General features: G+C 38.7%; 1 protein-coding gene across 3 annotated transcripts in view; it reads right to left on the bottom strand.

Annotated features, from left to right (window-relative positions):
* Positions 1–21,245, bottom strand: part of SEL1L2 (SEL1L2 adaptor subunit of SYVN1 ubiquitin ligase) — a 164,380-nt gene that overhangs the window by 20,311 nt on the left and 122,824 nt on the right. For all 3 annotated transcript variants that reach the window (XM_078149715.1, XM_078149714.1, XM_020986232.2), the window contains 7 exons: positions 20,561–20,629; positions 16,728–16,805; positions 6,463–6,525; positions 5,238–5,325; positions 3,170–3,318; positions 1,804–1,969; positions 1,622–1,696 (listed from right to left, as the gene is read on the bottom strand). In XM_078149715.1, coding sequence (XP_078005841.1) covers positions 1,622–1,696; positions 1,804–1,969; positions 3,170–3,318; positions 5,238–5,325; positions 6,463–6,525; positions 16,728–16,805; positions 20,561–20,629 — 688 coding nt within the window. The remainder of the gene's footprint in view (positions 1–1,621; positions 1,697–1,803; positions 1,970–3,169; positions 3,319–5,237; positions 5,326–6,462; positions 6,526–16,727; positions 16,806–20,560; positions 20,630–21,245) is intronic.

The raw sequence follows: 21,245 nt of genomic DNA, 5'->3' as shown, positions 1-21,245 counted from the left end.
CATAGCTATATAGGACAACATAAGTATCGGAGGCAGGATTTAAATTTCTATCTTCCTGACTTCAAGTTTATTACTATGCTAAGCACTTAACAAATATTATCTCATTAGATCCTCAGAATAACCTTGGGAGGTAGGTGCTATTATTATCCCTATTTTATAGTCGACAAATTTTATAGTCGAAAAGTTAAGTGGCTTGCTGAGGGTCACTCAGCCAGTAATTATCTGAGGCCACATTTGAACTCAAGTCTTCCTGTTTCCAGGCCTAGTGGTCTATCCACTATGCTACCTAGCTGCCTCATCAGATTAATGACGACCTCAAATTATTATTGTTATTGTTAGCATTATTATTAATAAACATTTGGTCATAGTGAATAACTATGGGCATATTAAGAACAGAAGAAACTCTTAATATTGGGTTTTCCTTGTTGAACTTTATGAACTATCACAAGGGAAGTTTTGCAAGTTGTGGTAATCAATAATATGAGATTTTATAGAAACAAATGGAAATGAGTTACTTTGATATGTTTACCAAAGCCTCATTCAAAAGCCCCTTTCTGGCTTTAGGTTCTCAAAGCAAATGCGGCTGAGCATATCCTACACCAAGCTGTACCTCATTCAAGGAATAGCGATAGCAAAAAAAGACTGTCATTTACATAGCATTCTAAGGTTTGTTCAGTGCTTTACATCCATCATCTTATTTGACCCTCACAACTATCCTGTGGGTAAGTGTCATTATTGTATCTAATTTATAGATGAGGAAACAGAGCCCAAGGAAGGTGACAGGACTTGCCTAGGGTCACACAGCTAGAAAGCGTAATTCAAATCCAGGCCTCCCTGACTCCAAAGACCAGCGTTCTATCTCCTACATATGAGAGTTCAGTGACAGAGAAGCTCATCACCAGAAAGCTGACCACCAGGCAATGTTTTTCTCTTTTGTTTTGGGCCACAGCAACTCTTGAAACCATTTATTAAGAAATGAAGAGGATGTAGTTTGAAAACATTGGTCTTTTGCCGTGAGGTCTGTGTGGTAATGGAAAGAACATAGAAGTCAGAATCTCTAGGCTGCACATTTTTAAACTGTGTGACTGTGGGCAGGTCATTTGATGTTTCTAAACTTCAATTTCCTAATCTGTGAAATGGGGATGATAATGCTCATAGCATCCACCTTATAGTAAAGTCAACAAATATTTATTAAGTTCCTATGATATGCCAGGTACATAAATACAAGCTTTACAAAGCTACATGAATATGATTCATTATAATTCTCCTTAAAGAAATCGCTAAGCATGCAATTCATTTGACTTCCGGTCATGGCTTCTCTAGAGCCTGCTGAAACCTCTTACTTGACTACAGATGAGTGGCTGGTAGACCAATATTTTTTTTTTTCATTTTTCAGCCAGGGGTTTGGGTGCTGTGGAGATTCAAAAATACCTCTGCCTTTATTTAAGGTAGGACATCCTCATAGTCATGAATTGCCTGAAACAAGCTAACCCAATGCTGACCTTAATATCATGACATGTCCCCTATTTGATATTCCCCTCCTTTCTGCTTCTACAAACTAAGAAACCTGGCTGCAGCAAATCAGACTAACACAAGTTATTTTTAACTTGGTGTCCTGTACCTTGAACCGCAGCTCGGTGCCACAGGAGAAGTGCCATGGGGTGCATCTGGTCTTTCTTAAGAATGGTAGCCTTTTCTGGAAAAAGGAGACATCCTGTTAGTGTGGTTTCCAGGGCCCCTGTGGTCAAGCCATATGGATACACGTGTGATGAAGGGATTGCAGAGAATTTTAACTTATCTTACTAGATTCCAAAATGAATGCTGAATTGCTTTGAGCTACTTCATACCCCATTTCCGCTAGCAGTGCATATTGAGCAAGGGATGAATTTATATCACCGTCCTTATAGGCAAAGTACGCTGTCAGGAATTTCTCAGCCCAGTGGCCCAGTTCACAAACACCCCTGTAAAGCTGTATAAAGAAGATGAGAAATCAAACAGGCTCAAGGAGATCTCATACTTAATTTCAGACAAATATGAATGACATCAGTCTTTTAGCCCCTTCTGGCCAGCCATTCAGGAAGTTTGAGTTTTAAAAGCACAGCTTATTTAGAACAAGAGTTAATGCATTTTGAAAGTACAAAAATATAGCAGTTCATTTTTTAGCTTCAGCAAGGGAGCCTATATTCACTTTGCTGACTTAAATAAGGGCTATTTTGTGAGACAAGTGCTTATCGACTTCTATTTAAAACAAATGGCCTTCCTGGACAGTGCTGCTGTGTGTAAAGGAGTCCTAAGGTCCTGGATGCTGTGCAAAGAAGAGGATAAAGGGAAGACAGTTCCCCTGGGGTATAGGTGATATGGCTGCTAGGGCAGCTTTCTATGGGAGGTCAACTTCAACTTAGCTGAATAGCCCTTATGTAACCAAAAGAGGCTATCCATACATAATTCATTAGCAAGTTGGCAAAGCAACAAATCTAAAGATAGATTATTAGCTGGCAGCTTTTGAACTAAGTTTCAGAGGGGCCAGATGCAACATTGGAAGTATTTATAGTAGGACAGAGGAAGTGTTTGATAAATCAATGAAGGAAAACGAAATACTGGTAGGCTTTTGAAAAATACTTTCCTGACTGAGGCTTAAAGAAATCAGTCCTTAAGTTGCCATCCAAAAATCAAACACCAAAAGACCCCTGAACTCTGGGAAGGAAGGAAAGGGCTCCAGTGTGTGTGTGTGTGTGTGTGTGTGTGTCTGTGTGTATGCATGCCTGTGTGTGTGTATGCATGCATGCCTCATACTCCTTCAAATGGCACCTCCCCTTTCAAATAGAAGTACCCAATGGCCTGGATGAACTAGATCAAAGGCTGACCAGAAGTTCCTTCAATGAATTCAAATGCAGAGAGCTCCAAACTTGATGAACACCTGAAGGATTCAATACAAGGTTGCCAACTCAATGAAAAACTCAATTCCAGATAGGAGGGATGAGTCTGGTCTGTCACCCTTCCATTTCCCACCTAAATTCTATCTGTATTCTTTGCTTTGGACAAACACTGGCATCTACATTGTAGAGTAAAGGAGATAATAGCTGTAAAACTGAAAGTATCCATAGCTCAAGAGAGATATGGTCTCCTCACTATGATAAATGACTAGTACCTTAAAAAGCTCATTATTTACCTCCACTGCAGTTCTGCATGATCTCAACACTCCGGTTCCTGTAGCATACATTTCAGCCAAATAATAAATGGCAAGGGGTTGTCCACTCTGAGATGCCAAGTAAAAATATTTGAAGGCAAGTTTATAATCCTTCCATACTCCAGAGCCAGCTGAAAATTAAAATTGATTTGAGCTCTACCTTTTTCTGTTGTCAGTTACAGACTATGAATATAAAATGCCATAGTGGAGGTTATGGTTTTAAATAGCACTGAAAGGACCCCCTCAAAACAAAATTGGTTCCCCACGTCCCTGCCCCACCACCCACATTTGAAAAGTGTTGACTTCTTTTGATTCTCAGTCAGAAATTAGAAAACTGTGTCCTAGAGATGTTCATAGAATTAAAGAAGACTTTTATTAAAAAACGTTCTTTTTCTAAGACAGTTAATTGGCAGTGATTTTTACTAAGGTTATTTTAAAAAAGATTTAAGAACACTCCTGGCTTCTAGGTTTGGAACAGTATTATGGGTTCTTTTTTGGCCGGGGGGAATGGAAGAGAACAAGCATTTATTAAACTTCTACTATGTGCCTGATACTGTGCCTGGTACTGCTTTTACAAATATTATCTCATTTTATAATCACAGCAATCTGTGAGGGAGGTGTTATTATGACCCCCGTTTTATAGTTGAGGGAACTGAGGCAGAGATTAAGTAACTTGCCAGGAGTAACTCAGTAATAAGTGTCTTTGGCTGGATTTGAATTCATGCCTTCTTGAGTCTAGGCCTAGACCTCTATCCACTGCACTACCAGCTGCCTCTAGAAAGGGAGGCTAGAAGGTCCATCATGAGATAAATATATCTACACAAAAGCCAAGTTGCACTTTCCAACTCCTTTCCCAATTTCAAAAGACCATCCCAGTTCCAGCCTGCTCTTGACCTTGCAGTTGGGTTGTCTAGACTGCCCATTCATGCATCTGGCCAATTAGGGGATAATAACCAAATATCTACCAACCCTGTGCAGTCAGGAACAACAAAAAGGCTCAGCTTCAGAAAGTTCCACTCAAACCAGACTCATCCATGATTCCGAAAGACTTCTAGTAGACTGGGGAGATGGTTCTGGGATGATCCGAGATGTGCTGGAGTGAGCTTGATGACCAAGTCACACTAAATGGTACCTTACCCCTTGTTGACTGCATCCCCCCAAAATCAGTCTGTGAGGGGTCAGACCATCTGGAGTCACTCCAGACCAAGAACAGTTTTCCCAAGGGCACCCTGGGCTATGCTCAGAACTTGGATAATATCTTAGCGATGGAAGGAAACAAAATAAGAGGATTCACTCAGGTATATTAGACCCAGCTTGTTGTTAGTCTTCACCTTCTCATTGGGGAGAAGGGAAGCCTGGGTCTGGAACAGCGTCTAGAGCAAAGTAAGAGCAAAGTCTTCTTATCACAAAGGAGGGAGCCACCCCTGACCCCAGACCTAGAGGAATGATGTTTGATTTTTTTCCCTTGACAAAGGCAGAGGAGTTGAAGGGAGAGACTGGAAGCCATTGGCAAAGAGATTTCTTTCTGTGTGGTTCTGCTCTGCTTAGAAGACAACCTGGTAGCGAGAAAGGGGGTGAATTGTAGTTAGAGAAGAGGTAAGAGCTACAGGTTTTCTGCGGTAGTTTTTTGTCCCCCTATGCTTGTCACTGGCAAAAATCTGTGTATAGCAAACTTGTCCTAACTACCAGGCAATAGATGATGTAGCTGGAAGTCAAGTCAGTATTATTCTGCCCCATAAAAGTTCAGGATCCAAATTTTCCCATAGTTCCCTTAGGAAGGTCTATTACCAGCACCTTTGGAAGCTCAAAGGGAAAAAAGCAGGCTATTCATTTAAATTTTTTTTTTTTAGTTTTACCTCAAGGCTATTCATTTTTAAAAGGTTAGGAATGAGCAATCTTTCACCACTGAGTGATCTAGACCATCCAATTGTGTGCAGATCAGTTAAGGGAAAACCTCCGACTTACCAAACCTTTATTTCTGTTTCACAAGGGAAGAAACGAATAATCTATTTATTATTCTGAACAAAGCAGCAGTATTTATAGTACTTACAGTAATACATGAATCCTAACTGAAACTGTGCATTTGGCCAACCTTTCTCTGCAGCTTTCTGAAAAAATTTAAGAGCTTCATCATAATCCTGAAAGATAATTACACTCTGTTACTCAAAGGTAAATGTGTAACACCATGGTAACAATTATCTTCTACATTTTTGGAACAGCTGAGCAAAACACTTTAAGTCTTTCTAAAAAAAGTAAATAGTGTCAGAAATACCATGAACTTCCCTGACCTCGTTACTCTATGTGCCACAAAGACAATGATTATTTCTAATATGTCAGTCAATTAGCATTTATTGAGGGCCTACTATGTGTTAGACACTATCTCCATATTCAATAAAATTCAAATCAATTCAACAGGTATTTATTAAGTGTCTGCTATGTTCATGGCACTATGCAAGGTTCTGAGGATGCAAAATGGCAAGTCCTGAAATAAATCAAACTCATAAATGGAGGAATAAGGCATCTTTAATCGAGATAACAGGGTAGTAAATTTGTCACACTGGGGGATATCCTACCAGGAGACCTACAGGAAAGGTTTTTTACACTTTTAGTAGAAAAGGGGTGGGAGAATCACATTAGGTAGCAAGGCCTGGTCATGAGATGCCATCCACCCCCAGAAATCCGAGCAAAGAAAGCCACTTCATTCTGGCTGTTTTGCCCTTCATGCCATGAATACCAATGCAAGTGGGTAAGGACATCAGGATCTTCTTTGGAAGCAGGTCTGTCTCAAATGGGCTTTCTTTACAAGGAAAGGTGCTATGGTGGGGATTTAGGGTGGGGACTTAGGGTGTAGCTCAATGCAACCTAATTGAAAATATCTTAAAAATAAGAATTTAAAGACGTTACTAAAATGGACACTACTAGGCTCATTAAGAGGGCAGGTAATATTAAGATTGATATTAACAATTTTTCTGTCACAAGAAAAGGCAAAACAAAAATGATTCCATGATTTCTAGGAACTTACATAGGGACAGTAGCTTTTGTTGAATAATACTTGGAATACTGACAATCAACAAGTTAGGATCATAGTTAGATTCTTTGTAAATTATGCCCCTCGTCTCCCCCCTTTAAGGAAAATTTGTATTGATTTTTATCCTCTCTTGTTAGATATGGTAAACTCAGCTACTAAAGACCTTGATTTACATGCAAACAGTGAATTATTATGGACTTTACTCTCTACCCCAGTTGTGAGAGGTTAGTGTAATAATTGTACTTACCACAGGAACTCCTTTTCCATGAAAATAAATAAGGCCAAGTCCATGGAGTCCAATCGCATTGCCCTAAAACAGTGTATTATGGACATAATTTTTAAAACTCCTAGCAAACTATTGAAAGAATTTACTAAAGGAAATTAGCATAAAGCAATTATAAATAACTAAAATCCAAGCAATATTTGGATTGCTAAGAACATGTTTTGCATCTCTTTCCTCTTTTGGCTCTTTCATATTTTGATGATGCTATTTTTGATAAGAAAATTTGAAATTTGTATATCACTTTAAGGTTTGCAAAGTGGTTTACGTACATTATTCTTATGAGATCCTCCTTGTACTTCCATCAGTGGGGAGACAAGAAAAGAGGAGGTAAAACTCAGATTTCTCCATTCTCCATCTGTTAATAGCTCTTCCCAAATGGGCAGCTAAGTGGCGCAGTGGATAGAGTGCCAGGCCTGAAGTCAGGAAGGCTCATCCTCCTGAGTTCAAATCTGACTTCAGATACTTACTAGCTGTGCGATCCTAGGCAAGTTACTTAACCCTGTTGGCCTCAGTTTCCTCATGTGTAAAATGAACTGTAGAAGGAAATGGCAAACCACTCTAGTATCTTTGCCAAGAAAACCTCAAATGGGGTCATGAAGAGTGGGACAAGACCGAACAATAACTGGCCAAACAGATTAGGGGAAAAGGAGTTGACCTTAGTTTCTTAAATAAAGTTTGCAAATATATTTTGGGAGGCTCTGGACCTTCAATTTCATTGGTGTGAGAAAATTACTATCAATGAAGATCAATAACTTTTACGCAACTTAGAATCTTAGAGAGTTATCTGGGGGGGCAATGAGAGTTTAAGTGACTTGCCTACAGTCACACAGCTAATATATATAAGGGGTGGCACTTGGCCCCAAGGTCTTCCTGCCTCTGAAATGTATTCTTTATCCCCTATGCCACATTATCAAGTCAAGTCGACAAACATTTATTAAATTATTTATTAAGTGCCTGCTGTGAGCCAGACACAATGTATGCTAATCCCTGGGGGTAAAAGAAAGGCTAAAAACAAATACTACTTTCACAGTCTAATGGGAGACAACATGTAAATGACTATGTATAAACAAAATAAATACGGGATAAATTGGAGCTAATCTTAGAGGGAAGGTACTAGCCTTAAAAGGGTATGGAAAGGCTTCTTGAAGAAGCTGAGATTTTAGCTGGGACCTGAAAGAAGGTAGAAGGGAGAGAATACCAGTCATGGGAGACCACCAGTGAATAATGCATGCAGTTGGGAGATGGAATGTCTTGTGAAGTAAGAGCAAATGTCACTGGACAGAGTATGTGGAGGGGAATAAAGTTTAAGAAGATTGTAAAAGTGGGAAGGGGCTAGGTTAGGCTGTGTCTTTACTTATGGATTTCAAATATTTGCACCCTGTCCTTGCCTTACCACCACAGATAAGCAAAAGTTGGTATTTCCTTATTATGACTTATACACACATATATTTCCCAGAACTTAATATCACACATTTATTAGGAAGACTCTCCAGAATCTCTGAAATGCCGAGAACCACAGAGTCAAACCTGGTGGTACTAAAGAAATCAAACTTAAGCTTATAAATAATAAATCTTAAAAGTTACACTGCCCACACTGCATTGCCAAACATCTCAAATTATTTTATTTGTAGTTCCCACTATCCTATGCCAATTCATCATGATAGAGTTCCTGTTGATTAAATGAAACTCCATTACTATTTCCTTTGGTTTTATTCATCAAAACTATTGGTTTATTTTTTATGAAGACACAAATTAGCATCTATTCTCCAACAGCCATGAAGATTGGTAAGGTGGCACCACAGCAGTCTATATGGTATGTGCATTTAAAATGAATTTGTTTACTGTGGTTTCCCTTATAATCATAGTGAAAAAGTATTCCAAGGGTGTTATGAGACTGTTATGCTTTTAAAAAATTAAATGAAAGTTTTAGTTGAACTCTTTATATATAGATTGTTCTAACAGTTAAAGACATTCCACCTATACTCATAAGGATCAGTGAACAAAAATTTCCACTTCTTCCTAAAGCATACTGTCCCTATCTATCCTGGGAATATTGAAACCCAATGGGAGTTAGCTGGGACAAAGCCTGGCACCTATGTTCACCTTAAAGTGAAAAAGTATCATAATGATGGGAGTAGCTCATCCTCCCATGAGGGAGATAGCCGTCATGGGCTATCTGAGAGAATCAGCTGTTTTAGCCCCTCTTGTATCACTGCCTTGTTGTGGTGGAGGGGCTTACATAGTTCAATGAAACAGTGAGCTATGCCATGCAGGGTTACCCAAGAGGGACGGGTCATAGTCCAGAGTTCTGAAAAAAGGTGATCCACTGGAGAGGGAAATAGCAAACAACTCATATATCTTTTCCAAGAAAAGCTCATGGACAGTATTAAAATGGTAAAAGATATGACACCAGGATATGACCCCTCAGGTCCTATATGCTATTGGAGAAGAGTCGAGGACAATTAAAAGTAGCTCCAGTATTAATGAAGCAACTGGGCCAAAGTTGAAAGGAAGCTCAGCTGTGGATGTGTCTGGTGACAAAAGGGAAGTCTGATTCTATAAAGATCGGTATTGCATAGGAACTTGGAATGAAAGATATATGAACCAAGGTAAGCTGGATATAGTCAAACAGGAAGGATTAAACATTGACTTCTTGGGTATCAGTGGACTTAAATGGACAGGAATGGGTGAATTTAATTCAGGTGATCTCTACATACATTACTGTGGGCAAGAATCTCTTAGAAGAAATGGAGTAGCCCTCATAGTCAACAGAAGGGTAAGAAAAGCAGTACTGGGGCATAATCTCAAAAATGACAGAATGATATCTTTTCGAATCCAAGGCAAACCATCCAACATTACAGTAATCGATGAAGCCAAAGTTGATCAATTCTATGAAGACTTACAATATCCTGTAGAAATAACACCAAAAAAAGATGTCACATTCATCATAGGGGATTGAATGCCAAAGGGAATCAAAAGATAATTGGAATAACAGGCAAGTAAGACTAATAGAATTTTGTCAAGTTAACTTTCTGGTCATAGCAAACACTCTTTTTCAACAACTCAAAAGGTGACTCTACACATGGATATCACTAGATGATCAATATCAAGAGCAGACTGATTATATACTTTGTAGCCCAAGGTGGAGAAGCTCTATACAATCAGTTAAAACAAGACTTGGAGCTGACTGTGGCTCAAATCATGAACTTCCTATTGCAAAATTCAGACTTAAATTGAAGAAAGTAGGGGAAACTATCAGACCATATAGGTATGACCTAAATAACATCCCTCATGAATATGAAGTGCAAATGATGAATAGATTTAAGGGATTAGATCTGATAGAGTACCTGAAGAAATATGGACAGAGGTTCACAATATTGTACAGGAGGCAGTGACAAAAAACATTCCAAAGAAAAAGAAGAGCAAGAAAGAAAAATGGCTTTTTGATGAGACTTTACAAATAGCTGAGGAAAGAAGGAAAGTGAAAAGTAAAGGAGAAAGAGAAAGATATACCCAACTGAAACCAGAAAGTCAGAAAATAGCAAGGAAAGATAAGAAAGGTTTCTAAAATGAGCAATGCAAAAAAAAAAAGAAGAAAAAATAGAATGGGAAAGAGAAAAGATCTGAAGAGAATATTTCATGCAAAAATGGGCATGATAAAACTCAACAATGGTAGGGATTTAACAGAAGTGAAAAAGATTAAAAAGAGATGGCAAGAATACACAGAAGTACAATACAAGAAAGATCTTTGGAATACTATTGTTCCATAAGAAATGATAAGCAGGTGGATTTCAGAAAAACTTACATGAACTGATGCTGAGTGAAACGAGCATAACCATGAGAACACTGTACACACTAACAGCAATATTGTGCGATGGCCAACTTCGATAGACTTAGCTTTTCTCAGCAATGCAATAATCTAGGACAATTCCAAAAGACTCATGATGGAAAATGCTATCCACATCCAGAGAAAGAACTATGGAGTCTGAATGCAGATTGAAGTATACTATTTTCGTTTTTTTCCTTTCTCGTGGTTTCTCCCTTTTATTTGATTCTTCTTTCACAACATGACTAATGTGGAAATATGTCTAACATGATTATGCATCTATAGTCTTTATCAGATTGTATGCCATTTTGGGGAGGGCAAAGTGGAGGGAGGGGAGAAAATTTAGAACTCAAAATCTTATAAAAGTAAATGTTGAAAACTAAAAATAAATAAATTAATCTAAAAAAAGATCTTAACATCAGTGATAACCAAGATGGTGTGGTTACTAACCTGGAGACATACATCTTGGAGAGTGAAGTCAAGTGGGCTCTAAGAAGTACTGCTAACAATAAGGCTATACTCTCTACTGGAGGTGATAGAATTCCAGCTGAGCTATTAAAAATCCTAAAAGATGATGCTGTTAAAGTGTGGTACTCAATATGTCAGCAAATTTGGAAAACTCAACAGTGGACACTATATTGGAAAAGACCAGTTTACATCCTAATCCTAAAGAATGGCAATGCCAAAGAATGTTCACATTACTGAACAATTGCACTTATTTCATATGCCAGCAAGGTTATGCTTAAGATTCTGCAAGCTAGGCTTCAGCAATAAACCAAGATTTACCAGAAGAGCAGGCTGGTTTTCAAAGAGGCAGAGGAATTAGAGACAAAATTGCCAACATTTGCTGGATTGTGGAGAAAGCAAGGGAGTTTCAGAAAAACATCTACTTCTGCTTCATTGACTACATTAAAGCTTTTGATGCTGTGGATCACAACAAAATGTGGCAAGTCCTTAAGGAGATGGGAGTACTAGATCATTTTACTTGTCTCCTGAGGAGCCTGCATATGGATCAAGAAGCAACAGTTAGAACAAAACATGGAACAACTGATTGGTTTAAGATTGGAAAACAAGTGCAACAAGGTATATATTGCCACTTTATTTATTTAACTTACATGCAGAGTATATCATGTAAAGTGCCAGGTTGGATTAATCAAATTAAAGTGTCCAGGAGAAATATCAACAATGTCAAATATGCAGACAATACCACTCTGATGGGAGAAAGTAAAGAATTAAGAAGCCTCTTGTTGAGGGTCAGAAAGGAAAGTGTTAAAGCTGGCTTGAAGTTTAACATAAACAAACCAACCCCACTCCCTCCCAAACTAAGATCTTGGCAACTGATCCCATCACTTCCTGGCAAATAGAGGGAGAAGAAATAGAAGCAGTGTCAGATTTTATATGGTTGGGCTCAAAGATCATTGTGGACAGTGACTACAACCACAAAATTAAAAAACTCGTACTTCTTGGAAGGAAAGCTTTGGCAAATCTGGACAGCATACTAAAAAGCAGAGACTTTTGCCAACAAAAGTCTATATAGTCGAAGCTATGGTTTTTCCAATAGCAATGTATGGCTGTGAGAGTTGAACTATAAAGTAAAGCTGAGTCGTACAGAATGAACACTTTCAAAATGTGCTTTTGGAGAAGACTTTTGAGAGTCCTTCAGACAGCAAGGAGATGAAATCACATAATATTAAATTCAGACTAATGATTGGAAGGTCAAATACTAAAGCTGAAGCTTAAATATTTTGGCCAAATGAAAAGATAAGACTCATTGGGAAAGACGTTGATGTTGCGAAAGATAGAAGGCAAAAGGAAAAAGGGATGGCAGAGGATGAGATGGATAGATAGTGTCATAGAAGCAATGAACATGAGCACAGACAGATGTTGGGAGATAGTGGAGAATAGTAGAGTCTGGTATGCTATAGTCCCCGGAGTCATGAAAAGTCAGAGTTGAACATGACTCAACAATGACAACAATAACAACAACCACGACTGTTTTAGTCTCAGAGTGTCCTTAATATTACAATAGCTGCCATTATTCATTACCTTACATACATTATCTCAGTTGATCCTCACACTAACCTAGTGAGATAAGTACTATAGTAGTGTTATCTTATCGTCATTTTACATACCATGACACTAAACTCAAGGAGACTAAGTGACTTGTGAATTTTCACACAGGTAGTACTGAGGTTGGAGCTGTGGTTCCCTCAATTCCCACAATTCCTTCACCAGCAGGATTTAAACTCAGAGCTTCCTGACTTAAGTCCCATATCCTTTCCACAATACCACACTACCCCTCCATGATTATACTTCTTATTATTTCAGTGTGCTAAAGGTTATGTTTAGGGTATCTAGGAGTCAAAGACTTTCCCTATTTTAATCAACTGGTGCCCAGGGAACAGTTTATTAATTCAACCAATGTTTATTGAATTCTTGCCATTAGCCTAGACACTGTGGGAAATAAAAAGAAATGTAAGATAATTTCTAATAATGCTTATAATCTAGTTTGAGTAAGAGGTGGTGGGGGAAATAAGGTATGTGTGCACATATGTATATATTTCATAAAATAATGCCAGAGATGCCTCAAGGTAGAATATTTTAAATTGCCAAATAAATTCTACAGATAAGAAGTACTTTAGGATTTCAGAGGATGGAAAGATGATTGTGAAGTGCAATAGTCTGGGAAAGCATGATGGAATGGGGGACATGATCTGAACTTTGAAGGACTAGTAGGATGTGGATAGAGAATTTGTGGAATGGAGGGAGGATTCCAAATGAGAAACGTGTGGTGGGCATGGGTATGATTTATGCAGAAAATTGTGGGAAGATGAGAAGAATTTAGAGATAATTGGTTTTAAATTAATAAACTCTTGCAGTAACAGACTCTTTGCCAAAGCTCTCAAAGTCATATGTTTTAATAATCTATTTCTAAGAAATAGTGGTAGATGTGACATATATAGATTTGCATTGGGGCATGGACACATGTAAGTGTAAATTCAAGATGTTAAAGGTAAATAAGGGGCAACTAGGGGGTATAGTAGATAGAGCATTGAGTTTAGAACCAGGAAGACTCATCTTCATGTATTTAAATCTGACTTTAGACACTTACTAGCTGTGTGACCCTGGGCAAATTACTTAAACCTATTTGCCTCAGTTTCACATCAGTCAAAAGAACTGAAGAAGGAAATGGCAAACTACTCCAGTATCTTTGCCAAGAAACCCAAGTCTAATAAAGCATCAAGTTAATGAATCAATCCTTGGCCACACCTACCTACTGTCATGAAAAATAATAGACTGAAGAATGGCTTAATATTTCATTTGGGTATAAAGGTGGGGAGCTTAGTGTCAGTTTAGATTACGTTCCAGATAATTGCTGATCCCATTTCACAAAATGGTTTGGGCTTGAGATTAGTTTATACAACCAACCACAGCTCTAAAATTATTTGAGGTGGATGAAACTGCACTGTTTCCCAGATCCCATCAGATCTCCTGCCCACCTACATTTTTCCTTTCCCTTTTTCCCCTCCTTTTTTAGACTCTTCCCCCCTTTCTCCATAATCCGATTTACAGATAAATATACTAAGCAATACTTACATAAATTAAAATATAATAATTATACAAATAATCAATAATTATTAAATAAGAATTATATAAATAATATAAGCAATAATTATTGCATGAATTAAAAAAGAGAAGCTCCATTAAAGGTATCCTGTGATGCCTCATCATGACTAGGAGGTGACCCAGACTTCTCAAAGGCTATGCAAGACTAGCATGGGCTCTAGAAGGTCCTAGCCAGTTGGAAATATTTAGAATATAGACTGAGCAGCAGGTTATGTTCTCCAAAATGGGGGAGGAAGGGGACAAATATTTATTAAACATCTCCTGTGTGCTGGGACTGTGCTAAGTGCTTTACAAATATAGTCTCATTTGATCCTTTCCACAACTCTGGGATGTAGGTTCTATTATTATCCTTATTTTGTAGTTGAGGAAACTAAGGCCAAAAGAAGTTAAGTGACTTTCCCAGGGTCATGCAGGTAATTAATATCTGAGATTGGATTTGAATTCAGGTCTTTCTGAGTCTAGGCCTAGCACTCATTCCAATGAGCCACTAACTTCAGGCGGGCTTATCATCAGTAGGGCACAGGGCTATACTTTTTTTTTGGCTACCCCACTAAACTGTCTACTTGGGCATGGAGGGGTTGCAGTCTATATGGGAAAAGGAAGTACTTACATAGATGAACTCCTGTATCCTTGAAGCATTAAAGTAAACAGGATCTTAAGATCATAGATTTAGAACTAGTAGGGGCATTAGAAGTCATTGACACAAACCACGTTCATTTTACAGATGAAGGAAATGATGCCCAGAGAAATTCAATGACTTTCCCAGGATCATATAGCTAGTAAGTTCCTGAGTTGGTATTTGAACCTCGTTCTTCTTGACTCCAAAGTCTAGTACTCTATCCACCATACCATATGGAAGAAAGCTTTATGTAGTCTTCCCAAGTAATTTGTGCCACAATACCAGCAGACAGGAGTAGATTTTACTAAAATAAGAATGTTTCATAACAGTCATATTATTACCCCAATTTGAGAATATATTTCTGGTGAGCATTACAGAATGTAATTCTTAGGGAATAAAATATTTCATACCACATAGGACTAGAAGATTTAACCTAGCTGTTTACCAACTTTAGGATTATGGGCAGGTAGGTGGCACCAGTGGATAGAGTGCCAGGCCTGGAGTCAGGAAGACTCATCTTCCTGATTTCAAATCCAGCCCCAGACACTTACTAGGTGTGTGACCCTGGGCAAGTCACTTAACCCTGTTTGCCTCAGTTTCCTCATCTGTAGCACTGGAGAAAGAAATGGCAAACTATTCCAATATCTTTGCCAAGAAAACCCAAAATAGGGTCATGAAGAGTTGGACATGACTGAAAACTACTGAAGAACAACAACTCCAGGATTATGGATGTTAATAATGTTGCATTTATACAGTTATATGGTCTGTGTAGTTAGAATCCCACCCTCTTCTTTTCATTTCCTTATTCTGCACAGAGGACTATTCTTCTGCATAGGTACAGGGAAAAGTTCAGATTTTTTGCTTGTCCCATTGCTGATGACGAAGGAATAGTGGAAAAAAACCCACAGGAATTGGAGTTCAGTGACCTAGGTTTAAATTTTAAAAGCTACTCATGACATCTGTGAAGTTGGGCATCTCTGAAATTTATTTTCCTCATCCATAAAATGAAGGATAAGGATTGGACTAAAGTACCATTAAGTTTCCTTCTAGCTTTTAATACTGCAATTGAAGGTACACCTTAGACTTTTAGCATCTGCTTTCTTTAGCAATAAAGGAAGAGTTCTCCCACCCCCCTCCCCATAATAATTCCTTTCACATATACTAAGCTTTCTCCTCTAGGCTTTAATGTTAACTATGCTGCTTGAAGGGGAATGGGAAGTGAATAGGGAATAAGCATACTCTGTGCCAGGCATTGTGCTAACAAGCACTTTGCAAATGTTGTCTCATTTGATACTTACAACAACACTGGAAGAAAGGTTCTATAATTATCCCCATTTTATAGTAAAGAAACTAAGGCAGATGGCAGTTAGATGACTTGCCCAGGGTCACGCAGCTGGCAAGTATCCAGGGCTGGATTTGAACTCAGGCATACCACTCTATCCACTGTGCTACCTAGTGACCTCTACTCCAATCCTCAGTTTTCCTCATTTAAAATGGGGATGAGAATGCTTGTACTACCTACCACCTATGGATGCTGTTGCTGTTGAGTTGTTTCAGTCCTGTCTGACTCTCTGTGCCCCAATTTGGAGTTTTCTTGGCAAGGATACAGGAGTGATTTGCCATTTATTTCTCCAGCTTATTTTATAGATGAGGAAACTGAGGCAAACAAGGTTAAGTGACTTGTCCAGGGTCACACAGCCAGTAAGTGTCTGAGGCCGGACACTTCTTCCTGTCTCCAAGGCCAGAGCTCTATCTACTGCATCACCTACCTGCCCCAAGGGTATTGAGAGGAAAGCATTTTTAAGCCCTAAAACATTTTTTAAAAGTGTTTTCAGTCTGGACCTGCGATTTCATCTGAGAAGGAAACTTCTAGGAAGTAAGCGCCATCTTCCAAAGCAGATCAGCAGCTGGTGTGCAACATAGTCTTAAAGAGTTATAAAGTATTGTCTTAGAGAGTTACAAGTTATAATTATTCTTGCGGTGAGAATAGCTTTCACCAATATTAATATTGTCAGTACTATCTTACTCCCCTAGTTTACAAAACTCATCCATTGTCAATAAATTGCCTGGGGTTTGGACTCACCTCTACGACATTAGTTCATCATTTATGAAAATGAAACATCTTACATTTTCATAGTGATATGTTGAATTGCATACCTTATTAGCAGCCATGGAAAAGTATTTAAAAGCAGTGGCATTATTTTGTGGTACTGCAGGATTGCCTTCTAAATACATCTAGGAAAAACAGAGAAGAGTAAGTATAAGGGAGGACACTATTGGATCTGTAGGTGATGTTTGTGAATGATCTTGCCTGATGACAGTGCAATGAATTAGGTAGATGCTTCCCTTTTTGATCCTGGCACACTTGTACTTTTCTTATACAGTTACACAATTGTGGGAGGGATCTTAAAGATTATCTAATCCAATCTGTATCTAACAGTAGGTATAATAACATAGCTAACATTTATATAATGCTTTAAGGTTTGCAAAGTGCTTTACCAATATTGTCTGATTTTATCTTCATAATAACCCTTGGGGTAGTTGTTGCTATTATCCCCATCTTACAGATGAGGAAACTGAGGCAGATAATAGTTAAGTGACTTGCTCAGAGTCACAGAGCTAGTAAGTGTCTGTGGCAAGATTTGAACTGAAGTTTTCCTGATTTCAGATCTAGCACTCTATCTGCATACCACCTAGATGTACTTGAACAAGAATCCTTTCTACATTTCCAGCAAATGGTCATCTAACCTCTACTTGAAGACCTCTAGTGGAGGGAAACCTCTGAAAGTAGCCCATTTTGTTTTTGGACATCACTGATTCTTAGGAAGTTTTTTTCTTGTATGAAACTTAACTCTGTCTCTCTGCTACTTTGCTCTTCATTTGCTCCTACTTCCATCTTCTGAGATCAAATACAACAAAACAAATTTCCTTCTGCATGACAGCCCAACAGCCCTTTAAATACTTGAAGACAGCTATCATGACCCTGCTAAGTCTTCTCTTTTTCTAGATAAATATCCCAATTTCTTCCAATGACCCTTATATTACAGGACCCTCAAGATCTTGGCTATCCCTCCTTAGACCCTCTCCAGCTTATCAATATCCTTTGTAAAGAGCAATTGTTTCTGTTCCCACCAGAAACTTTGAGGTTCTTCCCCTCCCAGACTGATCCTTTTATGAAGTCAAACTAGGCCATCTTTTGCCTCAATTCTTACCTAGTCCTTAATCACTGACTGGTATTACCTCAGACAAACTTAGACCTGGGAAAGACCTTAGCTTAAAAAGGCTGAGGTCTCCCATTGTAGTGGGGGTCATCTTCAGTTGTCCTGACCTATGTCTTGCCACTGTGCTCCGATGACTCTGAGGGAGAGAATGAGGCTGATGACTTTGCACAGCCCTGCCTCACTTAAATCCAATTCACTTGCAAGTCAAGATGTCTCCCTCTGGATGTCATTGGTCCTCTTCGAGAATAAAGGACAAGTGACAAAAACAATCCTTCCTAAAATGAGATGCCCAGAACAGTACACAATTCCTCCAGATTTTTCCTCTACCTCTTGGGACTTAGAATTATGAGAGACCTTATCTCTGGGAGCCAGAGAAAGTAGATGATCAACTCTAAAGGTCTCACATTCATTTGGGTGTGAGCTTCAGCCTCTGGGAACTTAGGCCTGCTTGGAAAATGATTCTAAGCTATTTCCTTCAGATCCTGAGGTCCAGCATACCAAAAGTAATGGGAGAGAGAAAGAGGGTGACTTCCAGAGACCAGGTGATTGAGATATTAGGGATGGAATCACATGCAGTATCTCCTTGGTGTGCCTTATTCCCTACCATCCTGGGATGTGTGCAGAGTACGATCTCAGCCTAGCATCTAGAGACTTAATTACTAGCTTGTTTTTCTTTCCCTGGCAGGGTCTCAGAACTACAAGAAGTCTTCAGCCCCTAAAAGACAGAAGTAGTAAGAGCCCTTATGGATTCCATGCTCAGTCTTCCCAGGTCCCCCAGAAAGTTGGCAGTACCTTATCAATTAACCTGTCATTCCCCATACGATGGCAAACCATTGTCCAGTTCTCCCCTTTCATGTTTCTCCTCTTTCATGATTCAGAGTCAACATATGCTATGGCAAAAATATGTTCCTCATCCAAATAATCTCTGTAGTCTCATCTTCATCTATCTCAGTTCTATTCCTCCACAACCCCATATCCTCCTCTGCCCTCCCATTCCATGGTGCCCTCTGAAGCCTTTACTCTCTTGATGACAAATTCCTTTTTATCATGGATCTTTTCATTTCACACTCTTTCCATCTTCTTTTGCTAACTGAAACCTGGCTCCCCCAGGAGATACACCATTCCTGGTCAGCTACCTTGGTGCCTACAGCAGAAACCATGCTGTGCAGGACTTGGACCTTTTAGCTTCCAAACTCCCACATTAGAGACCTGGCTGCACACATAGTGATTATCTTACAGTGGTCTGCTATATCAAGGTTATCTAGGCTAGCTCCAATCATGCTTCACTTAGCTTTCTGGACATCTTACCAGAAGCTTTGCCTCCCACACCAGAAATGAAAACCTTTATGACTTAACCCTTTTCAGCTCTAGAACTCTCTTAGTAGAGCTTCTGCTGTTCTGACTAGTGCCTCACTTGGTCCAGTAGATTTAGGCCAGCTCCAGGGATGCTTCATTTTATTTCCTGGACATCATTTCACCAGCTACCTTGCTACTATGCATGTACCTTTTATCCTTCTGCTACTCAGTTCCAGAACCATAATTAAATCTACACAGCCACTGCTACTGGAAAGAGTGTATGTCTGCTTTGTGTTGGCTTCATTCTCTATTACTGTAACTTTTCCAAACCAATATATCCTTCTCTGACCACCATTCCCTTGTATGTGTATGTTGCCTCTCCCTATTAGAATATAAACTCCTTGAGGTCAGGGACTATCTTCTCTTTTATATTTGTATCCAGTGCCTAGCATTGTGCTTGGCACATAGCACTTAATAAATGACTTTTCATTCATTGTTTTCTTCCTTCCATAGCTCCTGAAGCATTTATTATTCTACCAAGATGTCATACTGTTTGCACCTCACTCTCACTTATATTGTGTCCTTGCCACTGTCACTCAGCAATCTTTCTTTAAATCCAAATCCTTGTTGTAGTCATCCACCTACCTCCATCTACTTGCCTCATTTCTCATGAGGCTCAGTACCCGACTGTCTTCCTCTCCTTCCCTAAACTTCAATAAGTACATTAATGTCCCTCAACACCCTGGTGTCTGAGTTCCTCAACCCTGAATAGATGAGAAAAGCAGGCATGTTCTCATAGTTACTAAAGAAAATTGGTTCAGAAAGTTCGAAGAGTTGGTCACCTATTGGTGGAGAGATTGGCAAGCACAAGAGTGAAATTTGAAGAGTTCTGTAATGGAGACAGAAAGAAAAGAGGAAGACAGCTACATAATACAATCCCAAAGCATTAACAACAAATCTACCTTTGGGAAATTCAAATTAGGAGCTATGACCCTATTGACTTAGGTGAGCCTGGAGGTGCATTGTGATTCAAGAGAATAGAAAGAGAGACACGGATTGACAGGGGACATCAAGAGAAGTAGCATCAGAGGAGCATTTAGTGTTGGAGGGGAGTTCTAACTTGCTTATAAAGACCCATAGGTGGTGGATTCCTTTTATGCTGGAATTCATCATCACATGTGTAGAGGACTATTTTACTAGATGACCTGTACAATTCTTTTCCCACCTATTTGGTCACACACTGCTTTCTAAAGCCCAGGATTTTCCTGAATAAATGGATTTAATGATATCCTCCATAAAATGGAGTTAATGTATTTTTTATTTTAGACCTTTATGTCTTTGTTCCCATAAAACCTTGACTGCAGCACAGCTGGTCATTTGCTTCTATAGATTATTATTTTCTCATAGGAATTCTAGTTCACCCCTGATGTGTCACAATAAAATTTGAAGTATTAATCAAAAAAAAATATGTACCTTTCCCAGAAATGCCATGGCATTTGCACTTCCTGCCTTGGCTGCCTTCAAGAAGTAGTATAATGCTTTCTAAGGAAGAAGAAAACAATATCACTGACATTCACAAATATGCTCAAGAAAATGACTAATTAAACTGAGTTTTTGCTTTCAACTATAAAAATGGCTATTGTAGGAGTATATATTTAACATTTATATGAACAAATATTGCTACCTGTGAAAAATTAATAAAGTATATGCTTGACTACCTCATTGATTTAAGAAGGATGAAAATTAATTCCTACAAGAAGTGAGAATTTGCTTTGCTGATCTAGAATAGAATACTTACTATAATTGGAATAGAGTTACCCAGATGTGTGAGGACATAGTCAAGGGTACCAGTAGCAGTAAAACAAATGTTTTTGTGTAAAACATTACTAAAAATAATGTGTTTATGGACTAGAAACCTTGAACCTTTGGGTTGACAATTATTTGAAATGATTGTATCTCTATTTCACAAGCCTGTGTCAACAATGGATGACTACTGAAATCTTTTCTATTATTTAATGACCTATGATGGTGAAGAATCACTCAAAGTAGACATAACTATATGGTTTTTCCCCCCACTAATCAGTTGAGGACATAGGGACCTTAGAGGTCAATTAGTCCAATATCCTTGTATTATAGAGGAATAAACTAGTCCAAGGAG

The sequence above is a fragment of the Phascolarctos cinereus genome, unplaced genomic scaffold (genome assembly GCF_003287225.1).
Source record: "Phascolarctos cinereus isolate Bilbo 61053 unplaced genomic scaffold, phaCin_HiC Scaffold_2;HRSCAF=192, whole genome shotgun sequence".
Classification (NCBI taxonomy): domain Eukaryota; kingdom Metazoa; phylum Chordata; class Mammalia; order Diprotodontia; family Phascolarctidae; genus Phascolarctos; species Phascolarctos cinereus.
Note: the sequence above shows the minus strand (reverse complement) of the source record. Positions and strands in the feature narration are given on the sequence as shown.